Source organism: Castor canadensis, chromosome 6 (assembly GCF_047511655.1).
Source record: "Castor canadensis chromosome 6, mCasCan1.hap1v2, whole genome shotgun sequence".
NCBI classification, from domain to species: Eukaryota; Metazoa; Chordata; class Mammalia; order Rodentia; family Castoridae; genus Castor; species Castor canadensis.
Window position 1 is genome coordinate 9,444,817 of NC_133391.1, and position 22,107 is coordinate 9,466,923.

A 22,107-nucleotide genomic window follows, 5' to 3' on the forward strand; every position below is an offset into this window, starting at 1 on the left:
TCTCCAAAGGAACACTAACAATAATGAAAAAGAAGATATGTTAGACAAACGGTTTTTTAAAAATGGTTATGAGTGATTGTTAAAGAAAAGAATAGTTAAAGAAGGAAAGAATGAATGCATGAGTGGATGACAAGAGAACACAAATAAAGACCAAATGGAAATAAGGAAGTCAATGCAGGGCTTGAATTGTAAAGATTCAATAGTTATAGCCATCCTGTCAGAAATCAAATTGAAATTCTGGGAACACAAAGTCATCAAATCAACTAAGAAACTCAGTTTAATGTTTCTCCCCATCAATGAATAATGTTGATTACAGAATGTGAGGAATTGAAGAAATTTAGATGCATTAGAAGCATTACCTGAAGGTAAAGGAAAAACTAAAGTAGGAATGGAACACTTGAAATTTCAGTTCCACCAATATATGGGTCACCTAATGTACCCCTCAGCCTTGGACCTTTCTCTAAGAATCATCTGTGGAGAGGGGGCATCCTGAGCCTGACTGGGAAGTCCTGGATGTATTCTTTCTCTCATCAGTTCAGATAAGTAATTAATAGACAGTGCAAAGGACCTGATGCAGGGGCACGGCTGGAGCGAGCCCAGGTGAGTGAGGTGTAAATGGGGTGATGTGGACTGTGCCTTATCTTGGGGCTGCAGTTACTTTTTTGTAACATGGAGGGAATGTTGGGCAACTCCATAAAACCATTTGCATCTTTAGAATACCCCAATGGCTGGCTGACCTGGGGAAGGTGGGTGTGTGTGGGGAGCTGTGTTCCACTTTGAGGAGAGGGATTTGTATTACTGCTATGTGCCTTGGGGCCCATGGTTAATGTAAAATGATACCTCCTGTCACAGATTAACCTGCAGTGTCACCCAGAAAGCCCCTTCCCTTCACTGAAACACCCAGAGCTCAACAGCCTAGACAGTTGTTTTCCATGGATTTTCTCAGAAGCAAGGGTTATGAGCCTTGGTTCTAGTGTCCAGGATGAGGTGGCCACTCTCCCTTTGTGCCAAAGTCTTACTTCACGATAGGGGTGCATGATATTGGAGCTTTGTTAGTACCTACTATGTGCTGACATAATGCAGGTGGCCTTCATCCGTCATGCGTTTAAGCTTCACAGCCTCTCCTGCTACTGGCCAGTGATGAATAACCATAGGAAACATTTTGACAGCACCATGGGAGCCAGTTTGTAGCCTAAGCTCATAGTAGAATTATTCTATTTGACCCACCTCATAATGATGAGATAGGTATTATTATCACTTACGTATTAGAGGGGAGGAAACAGAGGCACAGTGACATCAAGCAACTTTCTCAAGGCCACAGAGTAGAAACAGACTTTCTGGATGTGTGTGCTGTGTAGACACCAGACCCACAGTTTTAAGCTCCTTCTACAAGATGAGAATGTGGACATGAGTAAATTTCCCTGGAGTCTGCATGGGATACCACAGAGCTGCCCTTGTGCTTTTCTCCTATTTGTTTGAAGCTGCTCATGTCCACACAAACCCTCATGATAGGGGTCCTGAGGGACACCCCAATCCACAAGGAGTCCCATAGTCCTCTGCAGGTGACTGTGTGGGCTAGCAAGAACTCTCACTACCTTAGACATCCTGAGCTCCCATTCCTGGGCTTGCTGGAGTTGTCCAGGAGATTAATGTGCATAATTAGCATGGCTTATCTGTGGGAATGAGCCTCACCTTCACCCCATCTTGACCTACTCATTGTGCACTCCCCAAACACATTCTCACTTCTTACTTGGTTATCTTTGCCTGCATTATCCTGTCACCCTCAGCACACCTCCACCTCTTTGTGCAGTTTTGCTTTTGTGTATACGTCACTGCTGTGCCACAGAGAAACAACACATTCGACATTCTTCTCACATCCCACTTGGCTCCTGTCTGATTACACAGGTGAGTACGTGCAAGAGAGTGTGTACATGTGCATATGAGTGCTGTGTGTGTATGCACAAGTGCGCACATGCACGAGTGTGTGTATTGAGTATATTTGTCCTAAGTGTGTGTGTATGAGTGTATTTGATTAAGTAAGCCCACTATGGTGAACATACATGCATCTGTGTGCATACATGTGTGTTCATGCATGTGAGCTTGAGTATATATGACAGGGTGAGAACACTTCCACAATGACTTCCCTTCTGGTTCCCTTATCCAAGCCCTGGACTTGAAGCAGCCATAGTCTTTCCTGGCCCCAAGACACAGGACTGTGACCCAACTCTCTAACTCAGAGGACCCTTTCATCACCCACCTGCACAGATAAGCACCAGGGCTGATGTAAGCTCAGGCAGGACTTTGCTTCAGGATTCTCCACCCCTTGCCCACATACTGGGAATCCCATAGGGTCCACACTGAAGGTAGAGCATCTGGAGACTTGGATTCTGGACATGAATACAACATCTTGGCCCACATTCAGCAACTCATGCAGGTCCAGCATAGTCAGTGACCAGACACTGCAGTCTGTTTAGTCAGAAGGAAAAGTATTTGAATGGTTAGGCACAGTATAGTGGGAACAGCATGGAGGGAATAAGTTGTGACAGCATTGAGATGTTCTCATCTATATCCATGCTTCCAAGCCTACCTTGGCATGTTCAAAGATCCACAAGAAGCTGGTATAACCTGATTAGCCCTGGTGCTATGAAGGGACTATCAGGGTCCCCAGCCCAGTCTTGGACCCAAAAGGCACTCTCCTAACTCTGTCTCCCCTGCTTAGCTATGAATGTCCCTGTGTATACTCATGTCCACATCCTGTGCCCAGGTTGGCCAGATATAGAGTAATAGACACTGCAGTGAAGTGCTGACATGTGTGGGACAGGACATTGGCAAGGAGATTAGCAAATTCCCACCCCTGAGAGTCAATGACTGAGGTGGTGTGTGGGGGAGGAGGGGCAATGGCATTAGACTGATGTAGGTTGTAACAGTGACCGCACGTCACTGGCCCAGCCTGCATCAGCAATCCAAGCATGCCTTAGGTTTCTGATTCACCTTTCTCTCAGAGCTTCTTTATGGATTATTAAAGAATTTCATGACATTTTCAATTAATGTTACTCCAGTGGGATTTATTTATCTAATGTTGTTGATAAAGTCTTATGACATCTACAACATTCATTTTGCAATTAATTAACTAAAACTGGTGCAGTTTAGAGAGCAAATTAAACACTTTTTCAGGCAGGGGTTAGTGAATGTAATGAATGGGCCAGTGTGTTCTAAAAGAGAAATAAGAGCACATGTCTCCCTCTAGTTGATGACTTCATGAAATGAGCCAGTGACACTGAACCTTGTCCTCATTGGTGAAAGGTGATCACAGCACCTGCCTCCAGTTCTTCAGCAATCTGAGGTTGGCAAGAGTTTTTATTCATAGACAAACACAACAAAGTGCTTCATGATGGATGGTTAATTTTATGTGACATGCGCATGGGCCACTGAGTACTCAGATAGTTGATCAAGCACTATTCAAAGTGTGGCTGTTTCTGAGTGATTTGAATATTTCAAAGTACTAAATGAGAAAAGCACTTGGCCCTTTTAATAGGAGTGGGCTTTGTTAAGCAGTTCAAGGCTAGAGTAGAACTAAACCACTAAGTAACATGTAGTTCTTGTCTGACTGTATAAGTTACAGCATTGTCTTTATCCTGCTATTGCCTTGAAGAGACTTGTCAACTCTTGCTTTTGGCTCTTGAGTGAATTTTTGGACTGGATTTTGTACCATGTGCTCACCTGGGTTTCTAATTTGTTGATGGTAGATACATTTGGAACTTCTTTACCTCCATAACTACTCATTCAGTGTGTGTGTGTGTGTGTGTGTGTGTGTGTTTGAATGCACACTCTTTTGGCTCCATGTCTGGAGAATGTGATAGACATATGCCCCAAGTGACAATTGTGGTCAAGAGTACTGGCTTTGACACCTGAAGCCACGTTTTTAGCTGGAGGAAACTAGTCTACTGTGTACTTTCAGTTGAAGTATTCACAAATTTAGGGAGACTAGACATGAATGTATTGGGGTGTGTTTTGTCATCACTGTACTGGGGGTTGTAGCTCAGGAATCATATACAACTGCAGTGCTCAAGACACTGGGTCCAGCCCCCAACTCCACACTGGGAAAGAAAGCTTAGCTGCAGAAGCATGACAAACACCCCCCATGGGAAAATAGAAAACCTTAATAAAGAAAAATCATGGCCACTGCTCCAGTATCCCTAGAAGAATATAGGAACTTGGGGTTCTCAGTGAGCAATTTCCAGTTGAGCTAACCTTCTAAACCAGGGGGTCTTTACTGTATTTCCCCTGTAGAAGATCATATTTCTGTTTGCTCAGTATATGCCTCAATGCTTACTTCACAGAACTAATTCAGCATTGCTAAATTAGAGCTAATATGCTAAATCAAGCTAACATCAATTTATTGAATGAGGCACTATTTCATTAAAGAAGAATGCTGAGCTTTCCACTTTCATTGGAACCTGAAGCATTTTCCTTTAGAGGCAGAAGGTACTTGTTTCCTCACTATACAGAGACACACTAAATGGGAGGGGGGAGGACCAGGCTGGACCAAGCAAAAAGAAATACTCTATCTCAAAAATAAGAAATGCAAAAAGGGATGGTGGTTTTGCTCAAATGGTAGAAGAATTTCTTGGAATTTTCCACTATTGCCAAAAAATCAATGAAATATATCAAAGGAATCTAAAACAGTGCAACACTGAATTTCATATAATCTGAAAATGGAGGAAAGTAACTATAAGTACCAAAAGGCAGAAAACATCATTGTGGAGATTAGAAGTATAAGCCAGTAGTATTTGCAGGGTTGATTGCACAATCAATGACACAAAGTGAATAACAACATCACAATCAAATGTTGAAAATAAGAAATGCAACGTATAGAAATTCTAATCCTGATAGAAGAAGTAGCATGAGTTTTCAGTAGACTGAAGTAAACCACAAGTTTTACTCTCATATCTAACTGCTAGAATGGTTTAGTTTTATTTTTGATTTTTGTTTAATATACACATGAATTTAACTTTCAGAACCTTCATTGTACATAGAATGGGTTTTATTCCTGAAGCCATATAGAGTGTTTCTCTCTGGCCTTAACAAAATAATGTAGCACTTGGGACCAAAGATGAAGCCTAAGATCCCTGCACTGGAGGCCAAGATGGAGAAGACCTCCACGGCCACCATGACCCTTCCCTTGGTGCTGTGGTAGACAGGGAGGAAGGTGACCCAGACACTACAGAACACCAGCATGCTGAACGTCAGGAACTTGGCTTCATTGAATGTGTCAGGAAGGTTCCTTGCTAGAAAAGCCACAGTGAAGCTCCCAAAAGCCAGGAAAGTTAGGTATCCCAGGATGCAGTAAAAGGCCACAAGTGATCCCTTGTTACACACGATGATGATGTGGCCATGTTCCGAGTTTGTGTCTGTGTCAATGAAGGGTGGAGAGGTTCCAAGCCAGATTAAACAGGCAGTCAGTTGGATCAGTGTGCAGATGGGAATAAGGTAGTTAGGTGTTCTTGATACCAACAGCCACCTCATCCTTTTCCCTGGAGACGTGACATTAAATGCCAGAATCACAGTGAGAGTTTTGGCCATGACAGTGGAAGTAACCACTGTGAACACAATTCCAAATGTAGTCTGCTGGAGGATGCAGGTGGCCATGCTAGGACGGCCAATGAAGAGCAAGGGACAGAGAAAGCAGAAGGTGAGGGAGATGAGCAGGATGTAGGTGAGAGCCCTGTTATTGGCCTTGACAATGGGAGTGTCTCTGTGTTTCATGAAGACCACAAGAACAGCAGCTGTGAGTACAGAGAAGATCACAGCCATGCAGGCCAGAGCCAAACCCAAGGGATCTTCATAACCCAGAAAGGTCACAGATTTTTGGAGGCAGTGGTTTTTGTCTCGGTTTGCATATTGATGATCTGCACACTTCACACACTGATCCATGTCTGGTGATGAGTGCAGGTTACCATTAGTCAAGGTTCAGTTGACACCCCTCCCCTCCAGCACAATGGTAAACTTTTCCTCTTTTGTTGCTTTAGTTAAAAATGAATTCTACACTGCAAATAATTCCAATCAAACACTTCCCGTTTTTGTTATGGTAGCACAAACAATGTCACTTTAACTTCCTTGACTTATTTGACATATTCATGACACCATTTTGGAACTCTCAAAAAACACTAAAGTTATTCCTAGCTCACCAAATAAAACCTCTATAAATTATATCATGTTTTATTCACAAACACCCCAAGTTTATTTAGAATTATGTTCCCTTTTATTATGAGATAGATAATTAATAATTTCCAGAAAATAGAGGCAATCAATAACACTTTTTAACTGGGTGAAGAAGTCTCAACATCCTGTAACTCAATGTAATTTTCACCATATGCATGTTCTAGGTTAGAGTACACTTGCACTGAATCAATACATTTATTTGTAGGGTACTAAGGTCTTTCTAGTATGAGTTTGTCCTTTCATAATCCTACTTAGACCTGCACTAATTTCAGTCTATTTGCCGTTATTCTACACATGTTTTGTTAATGTCAAGAGTCTTTCAAAGCAAGTATGATTTTTAGGCCTAGGGAGCATATACATTAAGATATAGTAAATGTCATTGTTTAAAAAATTCACTTACGACTTACAACTACTATGTAGAATATAATACATTCATATATACTAGCCTCATATTACATCATAAGTAAATTCAATGATTAATTTCACAATTTACCTCAATTTCATGGAAAACACTATTGTACGAACATATTCATGTTATATGTTCTTTTTCTGAAAATATTTTATGCTTGTTGCACGGGACCAAGGCTGAAATCCAAGCTACTCAGGAGGTAAAGACAGGGGGGATTGCATTTCAAGACCAGCCTGGGGAAAAACTCAGATCCCATGTCAACAAATAAGCTTGGAGTGATGTTGGCACCTGTGTTCCCAATTTAGGCTGATCACACTGCAAGGCAAAAAGCATGTATCTGTCTACAAATTAACTGAAGCAAAAAAAGACTAGGACTATAGTTCAAGTGATAGAGCACTTGCCTAGCAAGACCAAGTTTTCGAGTTTAGAGCCTGGAGTCATTAATCAATCAATAAGTCAATTCGTAAACTATGTGTCCATTTCTGTTACTGAAAGTATTGTCTTGGGCTGCAGAATTTCACAAATGATGTCCTGTTACAAAGTTTTTCTTTCTTGGTGAACAGTCTTATTAAGATTTTTTATCATATTTATTCATATTAGAATACCCCTTAACTTTGATTTTCCTTCGTTGTGTTAATTTACTAAATATATTTTCTTGTTGTATTGATTCTCTTGTTTCTTTATCTTTAGGTTGCTTTTCCTTTTCTGTATTATGATAGGTACTTGTTATAAACAATGTCTGGCATTCGTTTTTTTTTTTTTTTTCATTTTTCTTTTATTATTCATATGTGCATACAAGGCTTGGTTCATTTCTCCCCCCTGCCCCCACCCCCTCCCTTACCACCCACTCCACCCCCTCCCGCTCCCCCCCTCAATACCCAGCAGAAACTATTTTGCCCTTATCTCTAATTTTGTTGTAGAGAGAGTATAAGCAATAATAGGAAGGAACAAGGGGTTTTGCTGGTTGAGATAAAGATAGCTATACAGGGCATTGACTCACATTGATTTCCTGTGCGTGGGTGTTACCTTCTAGGTTAATTCTTTTTAATCTAACCTTTTCTCTAGTTCCTGGTCCCCTTTTCCTATTGGCCTCAGTTTCTTTAAGGTATCTGCTTTAATTTCTCTGCATTAAGGGCAACAAATGCTAGCTAGTTTTTTAGGTGTCTTACCTATCCTCACCCCTCCCTTGTGTGCTCTCGCTTTTATCATGTGCTCATAGTCCAATCCCCTTGTTGTGTTTGCCCTTGATCTAATGTCCACATATGAGGGAGAACATACGATTTTTGGTCTTTTGAGCCAGGCTAACCTCACTCAGAATGATGTTCTCCAATTCCATCCATTTACCAGCGAATGATAACATTTCGTTCTTCTTCATGGCTGCATAAAATTCCATTGTGTATAGATACCACATTTTCTTAATCCATTCGTCAGTGCTGGGGCATCTTGGCTGTTTCCATAACTTGGCTATTGTGAATAGTGCTGCAATAAACATGGATGTGCAGGTGCCTCTGGAGTAACAGTCTTTTAGGTATATCCCCAAGAGTGGTATTGCTGGATCAAATGGTAGATCGATGTCCAGCTTTTTAAGTAGCCTCCAAATTTTCTTAAAGAGTGGTTGTACTAGTCTACATTCCCACCAACAGTGTAAGAGGGTTCCTTTTTCCCCGCATCCTCGCCAACACCTGTTGGTGGTGGTGTTGCTGATGATGGCTATTCTAACAGGGGTGAGGTGGAATCTTAGTGTGGTTTTAATTTGCATTTCATTTATTGCTAGAGATGGTGAGCATTTTTTCATGTGTTTTCTGGCCATTTGAATTTCTTCTTTTGAGAAAGTTCTGTTTAGTTCACATGCCCATTTCTTTATTGGTTCATTAGTTTTGGGAGAATTTAGCTTTTTAAGTTCCCTGTATATTCTGGTTATCAGTCCTTTGTCTGATGTATAATTGGCAAATATTTTCTCCCACTCTGTGGGTGTCCTCTTCAGTTTAGAGACCATTTCTTTTGATGAACAGAAGCTTTTTAGTTTTATGAGGTCCCATTTATCTATGCTATCTCTTAGTTGCTGTGCTGCTGGGGATTCATTGAGAAAGTTCTTACCTATACCTACTAACTCCAGAGTATTTCCTACTCTTTCTTGTATCAACTTAAGAGTTTGGGGTCTGATATTAAGACCCTTGATCCATTTTGAGTTAATCTTGGTATAGGGTGATATACATGGATCTAGTTTCAGTTTTTTGCAGACTGCTAACCAGTTTTCCCAGCAGTTTTTGTTGAAGAGGCTGCTATTTCTCCATCGTATATTTTTAGCTCCTTTGTCAAAGATAAGTTGCTCATACTTGTGTGGCTTCATATCTGGATCATCTATTCTGTTCCACTGGTCTTCATGTCTGTTTTTGTGCCAGTACCATGCTGTTTTTATTGTTATTGCTTTGTAACATAGTTTGAAGTCAGGTATCGTGATACCTCCTGCATTGTTCTTTTGACTGAGTATTGCCTTGGCTATTCGTGGCCTCTTGTGTTTCCATATAAATTTAACAGTAGATTTTTCAATCTCTTTGATGAATGTCATTGGAATTTTGATGGGAATTGCATTAAACATGTAGATTACTTTGGGGAGTATAGACATTTTTACTATGTTGATTCTACCAATCCATGAGCATGGGAGATCTCTCCACTTTCTATAGTCTTCCTCAATCTCTTTCTTCAGAAGTTTATAGTTTTCCTTGTAGAGGTCTTTCACATCTTTTGTTAGATTTACACCTAGGTATTTGATTTTTTTTTGAGGCTATTGTAAATGGAATTGTTTTCATACATTCTTTTTCCGTTTGCTCATTGTTAGTGTATAGAAATGCTAATGATTTTTCTATGTTGATTTTATATCCTGCTACCTTGCTATAGCTATTGATGATGTCTAGAAGCTTCTGAGTAGAGTTTTTTGGGTCTTTAAGGTATAGGATCATGTCGTCTGCAAATAGGGATATTTTGACAGTTTCTTTTCCTATTTGTATTCCTTTTATTCCTTCTTCTTGCCAATTGCTCTGGCTAGGAATTCCAGTACTATGTTGAATGGGAGTGGAGATAGTGGGCATCCTTTTCTGGTTCCTGATTTTAGAGGGAATGGTTTTAATTTTTCTCTGTTAAGTATTATGCTGGCTGTAGGTTTGTCATATATAGCTTTTATAATGTTGGGATACTTTCCCTCTATTCCTAGTTTCCTTAGAGCTTTTATCATGAAATGATGTTGGATCTTATCAAAGGCTTTTTCTGCATCTATTGAGATGATCAAGTGGTTTTTGTCTTTGCTTCTGTTAATGTGGTTTATTACGTTTATTGATTTTTGTATGTTGAACCACCCCTGCATCCCTGGGATGAAGCCTACCTGGTCGTGGTGAATAATCTTTTTGATGTGTTGCTGAATTCGATTTGCCATTATTTTATTGAGGATTTTTGCATCAATGTTCATTAAGGAGATTGGCCTATAGTTCTCCTTTTTGGAGGTGTCTTTGCCTGGTTTTGGGATAAGTGTAATACTGGCTTCATAAAATGTGTTTGGCAGTTTTCCTTCCCTTTCTATTTCATGGAACAGTTTAAGGAGGGTTGGTATCAATTCTTCTTTAAAGGTCTGATAGAATTCAGCAGAGAATCCATCAGGTCCTGGACTTTTCTTTTTGGGGAGACTTTTGATTGCTGCTTCAATTTCATTTTGTGTTATAGGTCTATTCAGGTGATTAATTTCCTCTTCGTTCAGTTTTGGAGATCATATGTATCTAGAAATCTGTCCATTTCTTTTAGATTTTCAAATTTATTTGAATACAGGTTCTCAAAGTAGTCTCTGATGATTTCCTGGACTTCCATGGTGTTTGTTGTTATCTCCCCTTTTCCATTCCTGATTCTACTAATTTGGGTTTTTTCTCTCCTCATTTTAGTCAGGTTTGCCAGGGGTCTATCGATCTTGTTTATTTTTTCAAAGAACCAACTTTTTGTTTCATTAATTCTTTGTATGGTTTTTTTGGTTTCTATTTCGTTGATTTCAGCTCTTATTTTTATTATTTCTCTCCTTCTATTTGTTTTGGGATTTGCTTGTTCTTGTTTTTCTAGGAGTTTGAGATGTATCATTAGGTCATTGATTTGGGATCTTTCAATCTTTTTAATATATGCACTCATGGCTATAAACTTTCCTCTCAAGACTGCCTTAGCTGTGTCCCATAGGTTCCGGTAGGTTGTGTTTTCATTTTCATTGACTTCTAGGAACTTTTTCATTTCCTCTTTTATTGCATCGATGATCCATTCTTCATTAAGTAATGAGTTATTTAGTTTCCAGCTGTTTGCATGTTTTTTGTCTTTACTTTTGTTGTTGAGTTCTACTTTTACTGCATTGTGGTCAGATAGTATGCATGGTATTATTTCTATTTTCTTATATTTGCTGAGGCTTGCTTTGTGCCCTAGGATATGATCTATTTTGGAGAAGGTTCCATGGGCTGCTGAGAAGAATGTATATTGTGTAGAGGTTGGATGAAATGTTCTGTAGACATCTACTAGGTCCACTTGATCTATTGCATATTTTAGATCTTGGATTTCTTTATTGATTCTTTGTTTGGATGACCTATCTATTGATGATAATGGAGTGTTAAAGTCTCCCACAACCACTGTGTTGGCGTTTATATATGCTTTTAGGTCTTTCAGGGTATGTTTGATGAAATTGGGTGCGTTGACATTGGGTGCGTACAGATTGATGATTATTATTTCCTTTTTGTCTATTTCCCCTTTTATTAGTATGGAATGTCCTTCTTTATCTCGTTTGATCAATGTAGGTTTGAAGTCTACTTTGTCAGAGATAAGTATTGCTACTCCTGCTTGTTGTATGTTCTGTTTCTGAAAAATATCTTTATGCTTGTTGCACGGGACCAAGGCTGAAATCCAAGCTACTCAGGAGGTAAAGACAGGGGGGATTGCATTTCAAGACCAGCCTGGGGAAAAACTCAGATCCCATGTCAACAAATAAGCTTGGAGTGATGTTGGCACCTGTGTTCCCAATTTAGGCTGATCACACTGCAAGGCAAAAAGCATGTATCTGTCTACAAATTAACTGAAGCAAAAAAAGACTAGGACTATAGTTCAAGTGATAGAGCACTTGCCTAGCAAGACCAAGTTTTCGTGTTTAGAGCCTGGAGTCTTTAATCAATCAATTAATCAATCAATAAGTCAATTTGTAAACTATGTGTTCATTTCTGTTACTGAAAGTATAGTCTTGGGCTGCAGAATTTCACAAATGATGTCCTGTTACAAAGTTTTTCTTTCTTGGTGAACAGTCTTATTAAGATTTTTTATCATATTTATTTATATTAGAATACCCCTTAACTTTGATTTTCCTTTGTTGTGTTAATTTACTAAATATATTTTCTTGTTGTATTGATTCTCTTGTTTCTTTGTCTTTAGGTTGCTTTTCCTTTTCTGTATTATGATAGGTACTTGTTATAAACAATGTCTGGCATTCCTGATTTTATGCCTGAGTATTTATTCCAACCCCTCAAGTCCATTCATAATATTTTCATGTTTTCATCATTTATAATCTTTATTTAAAGTGTTCTTTAAACTGTGATATATGTAAACAAGGATTTGTTAATATGTAAACTTGAAGATAGTGACATTGTTTATAGAGAGTTCTTTGTCTGAACAGAGTGAACCTACATTAAACCCTGTGGTCATAAAGAATTAAAAATGAAAATTAATTGCATCTGCACTGTGTTGTCAATCTCAATATATTTAAAAGTGAAATTGAAATCATGCAACTATGCTGCTTAAATAAGGTATATGAATCATAAAGGAAATGAAAAACTGTGATGTAGAAGTGTTTCTAGCATGTATTATTTAACATAAATCTGGACATTGTAAATGTAATATGCTAACTGTGGCATCCTGAAAGGTTCAATATCTATTTGTATCTCTATTCTACATCATTCCATCCAACTTTCTGTGGGTTTCTGCCAAATGGAACCATTTTCAGGTTTTGTGATTATTACAAGAATTCATAGCATAAAAATCTAGTTGACATTTCCCCCACTCATCTAACATAATATTAGTGTTCATGTATCTCTGTACAAATTTATGACACTTTTCCAGTAGGTCTCTGTATTCATTGTAGACCTATTACGTTGGTTTGTGTTCATGTCATTATTAGTTGCATGTCTTTTTACATATGGAGTGTTGGTTTGTTTTCTTTGGAGGGGCTGGGGTTGAAACTGAGGGTTTTGTACTTATAAAGCAAGCACTCCACCACGTGGTCACAGCTCCAATCCATTTTCATCTGGTTATTTTTGCTACAGGATCTCACACACTGTTTGCTTGGGCTGGTCTTGAACTGTAATCCTCTGATCTCAGCTCTCAAGAAGCTAGGATTATAGGTGTAATCCACCAGCACCCAGGTCTGCTAACTGAAGTTTTAAAAAGTTTCTTACAATATACATAATCCTACCCCTTAAACCAAACAAAAATTTTCTGAACACTTGGTCTTTGTCAAGCATTTTGACAAGCACTCAGAAAATAGACATGTGCAAAAACCATGTATTCACTGTGAGGTACAAATAGGAAGGTATTTTTCCATAATATTTCTCCCAAATTCCATGACAGAGATGAAAATTGCATAGAGAGAAGTGGTGGAAGGTGTTTTCTTGAGAAGGTAATGCATACAATTGATATAGCAATGAATCAAATATGAAAATCATGGTATATGGGCTGTGCTGTTTCAAAGGTCAATGTGATCCTTTGTGTCATTTCACTTGCCAATGGATGTAGGAAGATCTTGCCTATGCATTCCACTTGTAGGGCATTTCCCTCTTCAAGGAATATCGGAAACTATTTAGGATGGGTGGGAGTTTCTTCATAAGTCACAGACTTACCTGTCCCATTAGAAATCTCATTGTCAGGGCAAGGGATGCAATCAAAGCAACAGGGAGCCTTTCCCTGCTGAGGGGAATTCCTGAATCCAGGTCCACAACTCTTGCTGCAAACAGAGTGAGGATTCTGAGGAAAATCAGATATGTATTGGTGGTTGCTCAGACATTTCCATAGTATTTCAAAAATTACAGTGTTTATTGAATTGGATCAATAAGAAATAGTAATTTTCTCTACAAAAATACTTCAAATTCATTGTACATTATTAGACTCTAGCCACGACATGACACAATGGCTTATGTGTAAAAGTCTTGGTCACAAGGACTGCTGTTTTTTTAGAAACTATCAATCCTTTAAGCATTGAAACTAGTGGGAGGAAATTTGGTAATTACAAGTATTCAGTTATAAGTGATATTGGTACCCCAGGGCCAATCCTCTCTCTCTCTTGGTACCTCTGTTGCCATGAGGTGTGTACTTGCTATGCTACCTGCTCCAACCATAATGGTCTGCCTTGCCATAGACCTTAAATTACCAGGCCCAGTTCAAGACGGACACTTTCACAACTCTTAACTGAATAAACCCTTTATCCCTAGATGTTGATTTTCTCATTCATTTTGTCACAGTGAGGGACAGCCAAGAAAAACAGATATTGTGTGTATTTTAGGATTGCAAAATATGAACACAGAAACATGTTGGTAAACAAATGTGTTCCTTTCTCACCCATGATTGAATTAATAAGAAAAATCTTTAAATTGGACGTTATTAAATGAACATTGCTGGATCATGAATCAATATTAGGAATATTAACTCTGAACAAGTATAGCTTATTGATGTGTGAAATTCAAAGCTTTATGACTTGATCCAACCCACCTCTAAAGTTCGCGAGTTCCACTCTATCAGATCCTCATGTAGAGATAATTGTTGACCATGTAGACCATATGGGGAAAACTTTCCTACTTTCACCTTATGTCTAAGACCTTCTGGAAAATTCCAAAAGTTGAGAATGTCATACTCTGCCTCCAATTTCCTTTTCTCATCCAAAGTCACTTGGTCTCCTGCAGGGTTCTTAAACTGAATGCTCTTCATAAAGGGGTGCAGCTAAAAGAGATGCATCATCCTAAGGTGAAGTGGATTCCATGGTTAAGACAGAAAATCTGAACTGAGCAAAGTTCTTAATTGTGTTCATAATGCATTACAGAAATGATGTAGTACAAAGGAAAAGCTAGAGAACTAAAATATCATGATATCAAATGCTGGACACACATCAGAGTATCAAACACAAAACACCTATGTCACACTTAACTATAATGAGTGATTCTGGGGAATTCGATCATTTTTAACTTCCTGGAAAAACCTAGTTGCATGTATTTTATGAATGAATCTAGAGATTCAACTATCAAATGGGTTCATTAACACCTAAACTGGAATTAAATAAAATCATTAATATAAAATACCCACTACAGCCTCTAGCAGGTCTTAGGCACTCGAAGACCTCATTCTCTTTCTTGTTATTTAAGAAACTGTTTCTGAAATGTTGGCTTTATCCTATTGAAAACATTTTCCATGTAGGTTGTTGAAGTCATTTAAAACAGAAAACCTTGACGTGGAACTAAAACATATTTCTTTTTGACACATGGCTCCCTGGTATTCAAGTATACATCTGCCCAGGTCTAGTTATCTCCTAGGAAGTGAAAAATGTATACTTTCTATTGTGCTTTCTGAAATGTATCACAAACTACTTAGCTTGTCTTTGAAATCAGTTCACAAAGAGATGTTCCTGATGTCATGTACCTTCCAATGAAAAAGTCTTTACCTGAGAAGGGGAAAACACCATCCACTTTCCATTTCCCACTGTTTGCATTTGGATTTGATGAAGTAGCATCTCTTGAAGGGTGTGGGCCACAGCATACACAGCATTGTAAATATTGTAACTCTCTTCACTCATGGCTGTTTCAAAACGATTCCCAGGCAACCAGGTCAAGGAGGCATTGTGTGGACATTTCTTATAAGTTCCACACTGAGACTCAGAAAATGAGCAATTTAAAAACACTAAAAATAGACTAACCAGGTAAAAGTCATCTGGATATTTGGAAGGGTTAGCTGACTGGATGAAATTTCTGAAACCAGAAATGTCTCCATGGTGGTGTGAAAAAATGAGTTGTCCATGGAATGAGTCTAAAATGAGATGGATATGACTTCTAATTACATCCCATTGAGAATTCAGGATCCAGACTTTGCCTGTCATTAAAATCTCCCTCAAAGTATTCATTAAAACTTCCAGGAAATCACTGTCACCATAAAGGATCATCACATTTGCTGATGATTTTATAACCTGGTGATGTTTTGACCAGGTTTTTGGGAAAAAGGACACTGTAGAGACTGGGATCATTTCCACAAAGGCTACACAGATTCTATGCTTGTCCATCTCTTCTCTCAGGTCTGAGAGAATCTGAAAACCTCTGTGGTCTTCTGAAATGAAGAGCCCCACCCAGGTCCATCTGAAATGAAGCATCAAGGAGACCATGCCAAGGACCAGAGATGTTTCTTTGGGAGCCATCTGATAGAGAGATGTGAACTTGTCATGATCACTCAGGATAGGATCAAAAGACCCAAAGGTAAGCTAAAGGGAGAAGGAAATTGAAGCCACATGAAAAAGAGGACAGTCAAGAAGTACAAGCTGAGGCCTGGTACATACTAAGCCTGAGGAAAAGAGGTAGAAAGTAAGGCTTGCTCATTACACTCTATGAGAACTCTCTGGAAAACCATACGTCAGTCTCAGAAATCTAAGAAAGCCCTGTGTCTGCTTCAATTTCTCCCTCTTCTGTGTTCCAAACAAAAGGAACATGGGTCTTCCACAAACTCTTTGACATTAAGAATGGAGAACTTCATCAAAACAGCCTCCTCCTTTTCTTCTTCCTGACACCTGTCAATTGCACAAAAGAAGCCATGGTTTCATCTCTTCCCATCCCACCCACACCCTTACCTGTGGAATTTTGTAGAGCTGCAGCAGTGTCCCAGTATTGGCAGATATTATCCATGAAGGTCCTGTAAGTGCTGCTACAGATTTGCTCTCTCTTCTACAGTTGTAATTAGGAACAACTTTGTCAGACAGAAAAAGCCAATAGAAGGGTGGCTCTAATGTCCTCCATTCAGTGTGTAGGACATTATAAATATCAAATCCCAGAGACATGTTCTGTAGAAGAAGGGGGTTCTTGTTGATCTCCTCAATGGCAAAATCCATGGCAAGTACAAACTGGTAGTTCCTTAAGGAAAGCCTAAATAGAGACCATTGTTTTCTCCATTAGGAATAATAAATATGTGATATGTTTAAATTCAAATCAATGACTTCTGTGCATTGAACACATGTGTCTCTAAAATAATATGTCACATAATCTGTGTCTATGCATATTCATTAAGAATGTAAGTTCTTATTTAAGTTTAGTTGAGGTCATAAAAAATAATCTTCTGTAAATGAGATTCAAGTACTTGTATGAACAAGGAAAGGAAGGGAGAGGGAGAGGGAGAGAGAAAGAAAGTGTGTTGAGACAGAGAAGTGTAGGGAGAGGAGGAAGGGGAAAGCAAGAGTGAAAGGGCTGTAGAGGGACAGGAAGAGGGAAGATGGAGAGGGAGAGGGAAGGGAGAGTGAGGGAGAAGGAAGGGGAGATGCTTTGTTATCTCAATGCAAATTTGTGGTACATTATGCTTTGGTTTTCCTGTGCCACATGTGTGAAAGTGTATATGTGTTGTTAAATTGACCCAGTCTGTTATGTGATTATAAGAAATCACAACTTCTTAACATTCACCTACTCCCTGGGAATACAAATTTTGTTTTTGCTTGCCTAACCACTATCAGAGATCCTTGTGACCTTCAGACTTGAACATATCCATTAACATCAGCCTAGGTGGCCAGTGGTCTTCTTTACAACCACTACTTCAAACTCAGTCTTCATAATGTGGTGTGAGACAATGTTTATTGTGGGTAAGTCCAGATAGTAAGATTATAATTTTGATTCTTGAACTCATTCTTAGTGTGTTGATTTCAAACACTGGGCTGATATAAATCACACAGCCCTGCAGTGTAGAGCTTCTAGAATACCTGTACTGCATCTGGAAGAAATGTAGTGCCCATATCTTGCACATTTACTACTCCCTTTCACATCATCTGTGGCTGGTGGCAGCAGTTTTGGGTCTAGGTCAACTTCAACAATAGGAAGTGAAGAGAAGAGTAGGCCTTGTTTTAATTCAGGATGTGTTAGTCTTGGTGAGTAAAGGATTTTTATGTGACACAGCCTGATCGCTTTGGTGGCCATAGGAATGACAGTGAAACTTGGAACTGGTCAAACTACAGTAATTAGTTTCAGAAACAGGCAGCATCACACAGTTTACAACCTCAGACTAGTAACTGTGGATGAGGTATCTGGGCCTACCCTATCCCCAGGGAGAGGTTCATATGTTTATATACTTCTCTATGCACTCCATTGTTGAGGTTTTCATTTTCAATACAGCAACAGATTATGTGTGACAAACTGGATTTTTCTTTGTGTTCACTAATGATACAATAATAATATATCACCAAATCGTTCCCTACAAACCTTTCCAGAGAAATAGTGTAATTGACAACAGGCTCTGACAAAACATACCAAATTCTTAGAATTTCTGGAAACACAGGCCGAAAAGAAGCCAGAAAAGGAAGGAAGACTGAAGTAAATAAATACGTGATAGTTGAAAGCCCAAATGATTTCCCATGTCAAAAAGCATCACGAACCTTTCAGGAAATTATAACCTCACCTCATTCTCCAGATGAGACAACAGTGTATAATCAGGAACTATTTGTTAGGGGAGAAAAGTCAGAGAATTAAACAAGCCATTTTAAGGAAACAAATACATGAACTGGAATTTAAAAAAAGAGAGAAATATTTCATTAGTCTACTGAAAAACTTAATTAAAACAAAGAGAGAATAAAAAATATTAAACAGAATTTCTTGAGCTGATAAATACATTCAACAAACTCAAAAAATGTGATAGAAGAGAAAAATAGCAAGGTAGATCAACAAAAGAAAGATGAATGTTCGTAGAGACCGGCTATTTAAAATACACAATTGAAGGAGAACAATAATGAAGAAGTTGACAAAGGCTTATTGCTTCTTTGAAAAAGTATAAAAGACCAAATATTTGCACTATTGCAATTCAAGAACCAGTTGAGAAGGACAAAAATGTAAGAAGTTTATTCAAATAAATTATAATGTTAAAACTCCCCAACATAGAGAAAGACACAAATATCAAGGTACAGGATGATCAAAATTAACCATTCACAAGAAAGCAAAACCAAGTCTGCCTGAAGCCATAGTATAATGAAGTTCTCACAGGTGAAAGATAAAGAGAAGATTCTCAAGCCTTAAAAAGAAGAGTAAAAAATAAATGTAAGTTTAACACTGCTGCCCTGAGATGGGTTTTCAGCACAAACATAGAAGCAGTAGTGCTAGTTGAATTTCACAATAGTGAAGAAGAAGAAGAACAACAACAACAACAATAAGAACAACAGCAAAAACAAAAACCTGTAAGACAAAGAGCTCTTCATTTGCAATGAAGGAAGAATAAGGATTTCCCTAGGGAAACAAATATGACAGAATGTATCAACACTGACATTATATAAGAAATACCATGGTGAAATTTTCACATGGAAATATATATATATACAAATACACGCTGCATTTATTGTATATTGTGTATCCACACATATAAATATACTTATGTATATTCATATATATATATATATATAAAGAATGGTTTTCATTATGACATTCTGATACATTTATATGTATATTTGTTGTATTTTACCCCTATATTTCTTATGACTATCCAGTCTCTCATTTTTGTTTATTTCTATGTTTGTATAATTTTTATGTTAATTTGCTATTATTTAAAGGTATTTGACCAAGAAGAATCTAAATTCTGACACCCTGGACCCCCAGCCTGTACAAAGCTTGTTTACAATGCATTACAATGAGAAAACAGGATGGCTGCCACACCTCAGATGCCGGCTCCAAACCTGCTTTGGAGACAAAAAAACAACTGGTGAGAAAATAAGTGGCACGTGGTATTCCCACAGCTACCCTTGAGATAAACCAGCATAGCCCCCTGGACAGACTGAACTCTGCCCCACAGTAAAAAAAAAGAATAATAAACAAGGAACTGAAAAGGAACACACAGCAGAGGGGATAGGGTGCTCTGAGCACATCTGAGAATGGAGGAGGGGCAAGGAGATGATCTCCATGTGAAAGTTCAGTAAACAAAGACTGGAATGCAGAAGGGCCAACAGTGGGCAGGTGATAAGCCGCTGCCTGAAATAGGGCAGATAGCTATCCACAAAGCTCATCTCCTGAGCCAGTGAGTAACATCCAAAGTCAAACAACATTTCAAAATTGGAAAACAGTCAGAAAACCAGCATAACATGCTGACAGCAGAGAGCCAGCTGATGGATCTCTGACCTTGCCCCAAAGAAAAGGTGTGAAGCAAAGAAACAAGCCCCCAGTAAACAAACACAGTGAAAACCCAACTCCAAAGCAGGATGGCTAGTGGTCCACAGAGCTGATCTCTGGAATCTGAGGACAAGCCACACTTCATTGAGGGTGGAGCTAACTAAGCAGCTGCCACCGAAAGACAGGGGAAAAATACTGGTGAGTCTCCCTAACCACCTGGTGAAACTTAGACAGAGCTTCTGCTTACATACCAAAACCAGGACTGGATGCAGAAAGAGTAACACCAGAATTACTAAGACTGAAATTCTATTGTTCTTGAACCTGGAATTTAATTTATGTGTTTGTATGTTTGTTTTGTTCCCTGTTTGTGTGTCCACCACCTGTCCCAGTTGAGTTCTTGGGTACTCTCTTTTTTTTTCCTTTTCTTTTTTCTTTCTTTCTTTCTTTGTTTTGTTAGGTCTAATATTGTAAGTTAGCTAATACTAAATTACACACAGACCAAAGACAGAAACAGCACCAAATGCAGTGGTGGGAAGACAAAAAAGACATGGAAACCTTTCTCCCCCCAAAAATAAATTAATACAGGATTCAGAGGGAATTGAAGAAAACGGATAGAGAAAGAATATTGAAGGCTGTAAGAGAGAAAAAAGAAATAACATGCAAAGGTAAACCCATCAAAAACACAGCAGACTTCTCAACAGAAACATTAAAAGCAAGAAGAGCTTAGGGTGAGGTCTTCTGGGCACTGAATGAAAATAACTTCAACCCCAGGATACTCTACCCAGCAAAACTATCATTCAATATTGATGAAGCAATAAAAGTCTTCCACGATAAGCAGAAACTAAAACAATATGTGACCACAAAGCCACCACTACAAAATATTCTTCAAGGGATTTGCACACAGAAGCTGAAAGCAAACAAAACCAGGACAGGGCAGGCAGTCCCAAATCACAGGAGAAGAAAGAGCAAGAAAGTAGAGAGTAATCTCAACTTAGGTACACACAATCAAACCTTCAAACAACTAAGACAACTAAATGACAGGAATCACCACATACCTCCTAGTACTAACACTTAATGTTAATGGACTTAATTCACCCATCAAAAGGCACCATTTGATGAAATTGATTAAAAAGTAAGACCCAATAATTTGTTGTCAGGAGACCCATCGCACTAACCGAAATAAGCAAAACATTATGATGAAAGTCTGGTAGAAGATTTACCAAGACAATGGACCCTGAAAGCAGGCAGGAGTAGCAATACTTACCTCTGATAAAGTAGACTTCAAACTTACATTGATCAAATGAGATAAAGAAGGACATTCCATACTAATAAAAGGGGAAATAAACAAGAAGAAAATAACAATTACCAACCTATATGTAGCCAATATCATGCACCCAATTTCATCAAACATACCCTGAAGGACCAACAAACATGTATTAACTACAACACTGTGGTCATGGGAGACTTTAACACTCCATTATCAAAAGATAGGTCATCCAAAAAAAAACTCAATAAAGAAATCATAGATCTAAAATATACAAAGATCAAATGGACCTACTTGATGTCTACAGAACATTTCATCCAACTTCTACACAATATACATTCTTCTCAGCATCCCAAGGAACCTTCGGCAAAATAGGTCATATGCTAGGGCACAAAGAATGTCTCGGAAAATATAAGAAAATACAAATTATACCATACATACTATCTGATCACAATGCAATAAAAGTAGAACTCATTAACAAAAGTAAAGACAAAAAATATGCAAACAGCTGGAAACTGAATTACTCATTACTTAATGAACAATGGGTCATTGCTGAAATAAAAGAGGAAGTTAAAAAGTTCCAGGAAGTCAATAAAAATGAAAACACAACCTACCAGGACCTAGGAGACACAGCAAAGGCAGTCCTGAGAGGAAAGTTAATAGCCATGAGTGCATATATTAAAAAGACTGAAGGATCCCAAATCAGTGACCTAATGTTACATCTCAAACTCCTAGAAAAACAAGAACAAGCAAATCCCAAAACAAATAGAAGGACAGAAATAATAAAAAGAAGTGCTGAAATCAATGAAATAGAAACCAAAACAACCATACAAAGAATTAAT

At 38.4% G+C, this 22,107-nt stretch overlaps 1 protein-coding gene across 1 annotated transcript in view; it reads right to left on the reverse strand.

Annotated features, from left to right (window-relative positions):
• Positions 1-5,007: 5,007 nt before the first annotated feature.
• The window catches only part of LOC109680654 (vomeronasal type-2 receptor 116-like), a 49,308-nt gene continuing 32,208 nt past the window's right edge, over positions 5,008-22,107 (reverse strand). Inside the window, exons 2-6 of the mRNA XM_074077819.1 lie at positions 16,506-16,797; positions 15,336-16,142; positions 14,393-14,620; positions 13,528-13,651; positions 5,008-5,936 (exon numbers count right to left, since the gene is read on the reverse strand). Coding sequence (XP_073933920.1) covers positions 5,008-5,936; positions 13,528-13,651; positions 14,393-14,620; positions 15,336-16,142; positions 16,506-16,797 — 2,380 coding nt within the window. The remainder of the gene's footprint in view (positions 5,937-13,527; positions 13,652-14,392; positions 14,621-15,335; positions 16,143-16,505; positions 16,798-22,107) is intronic.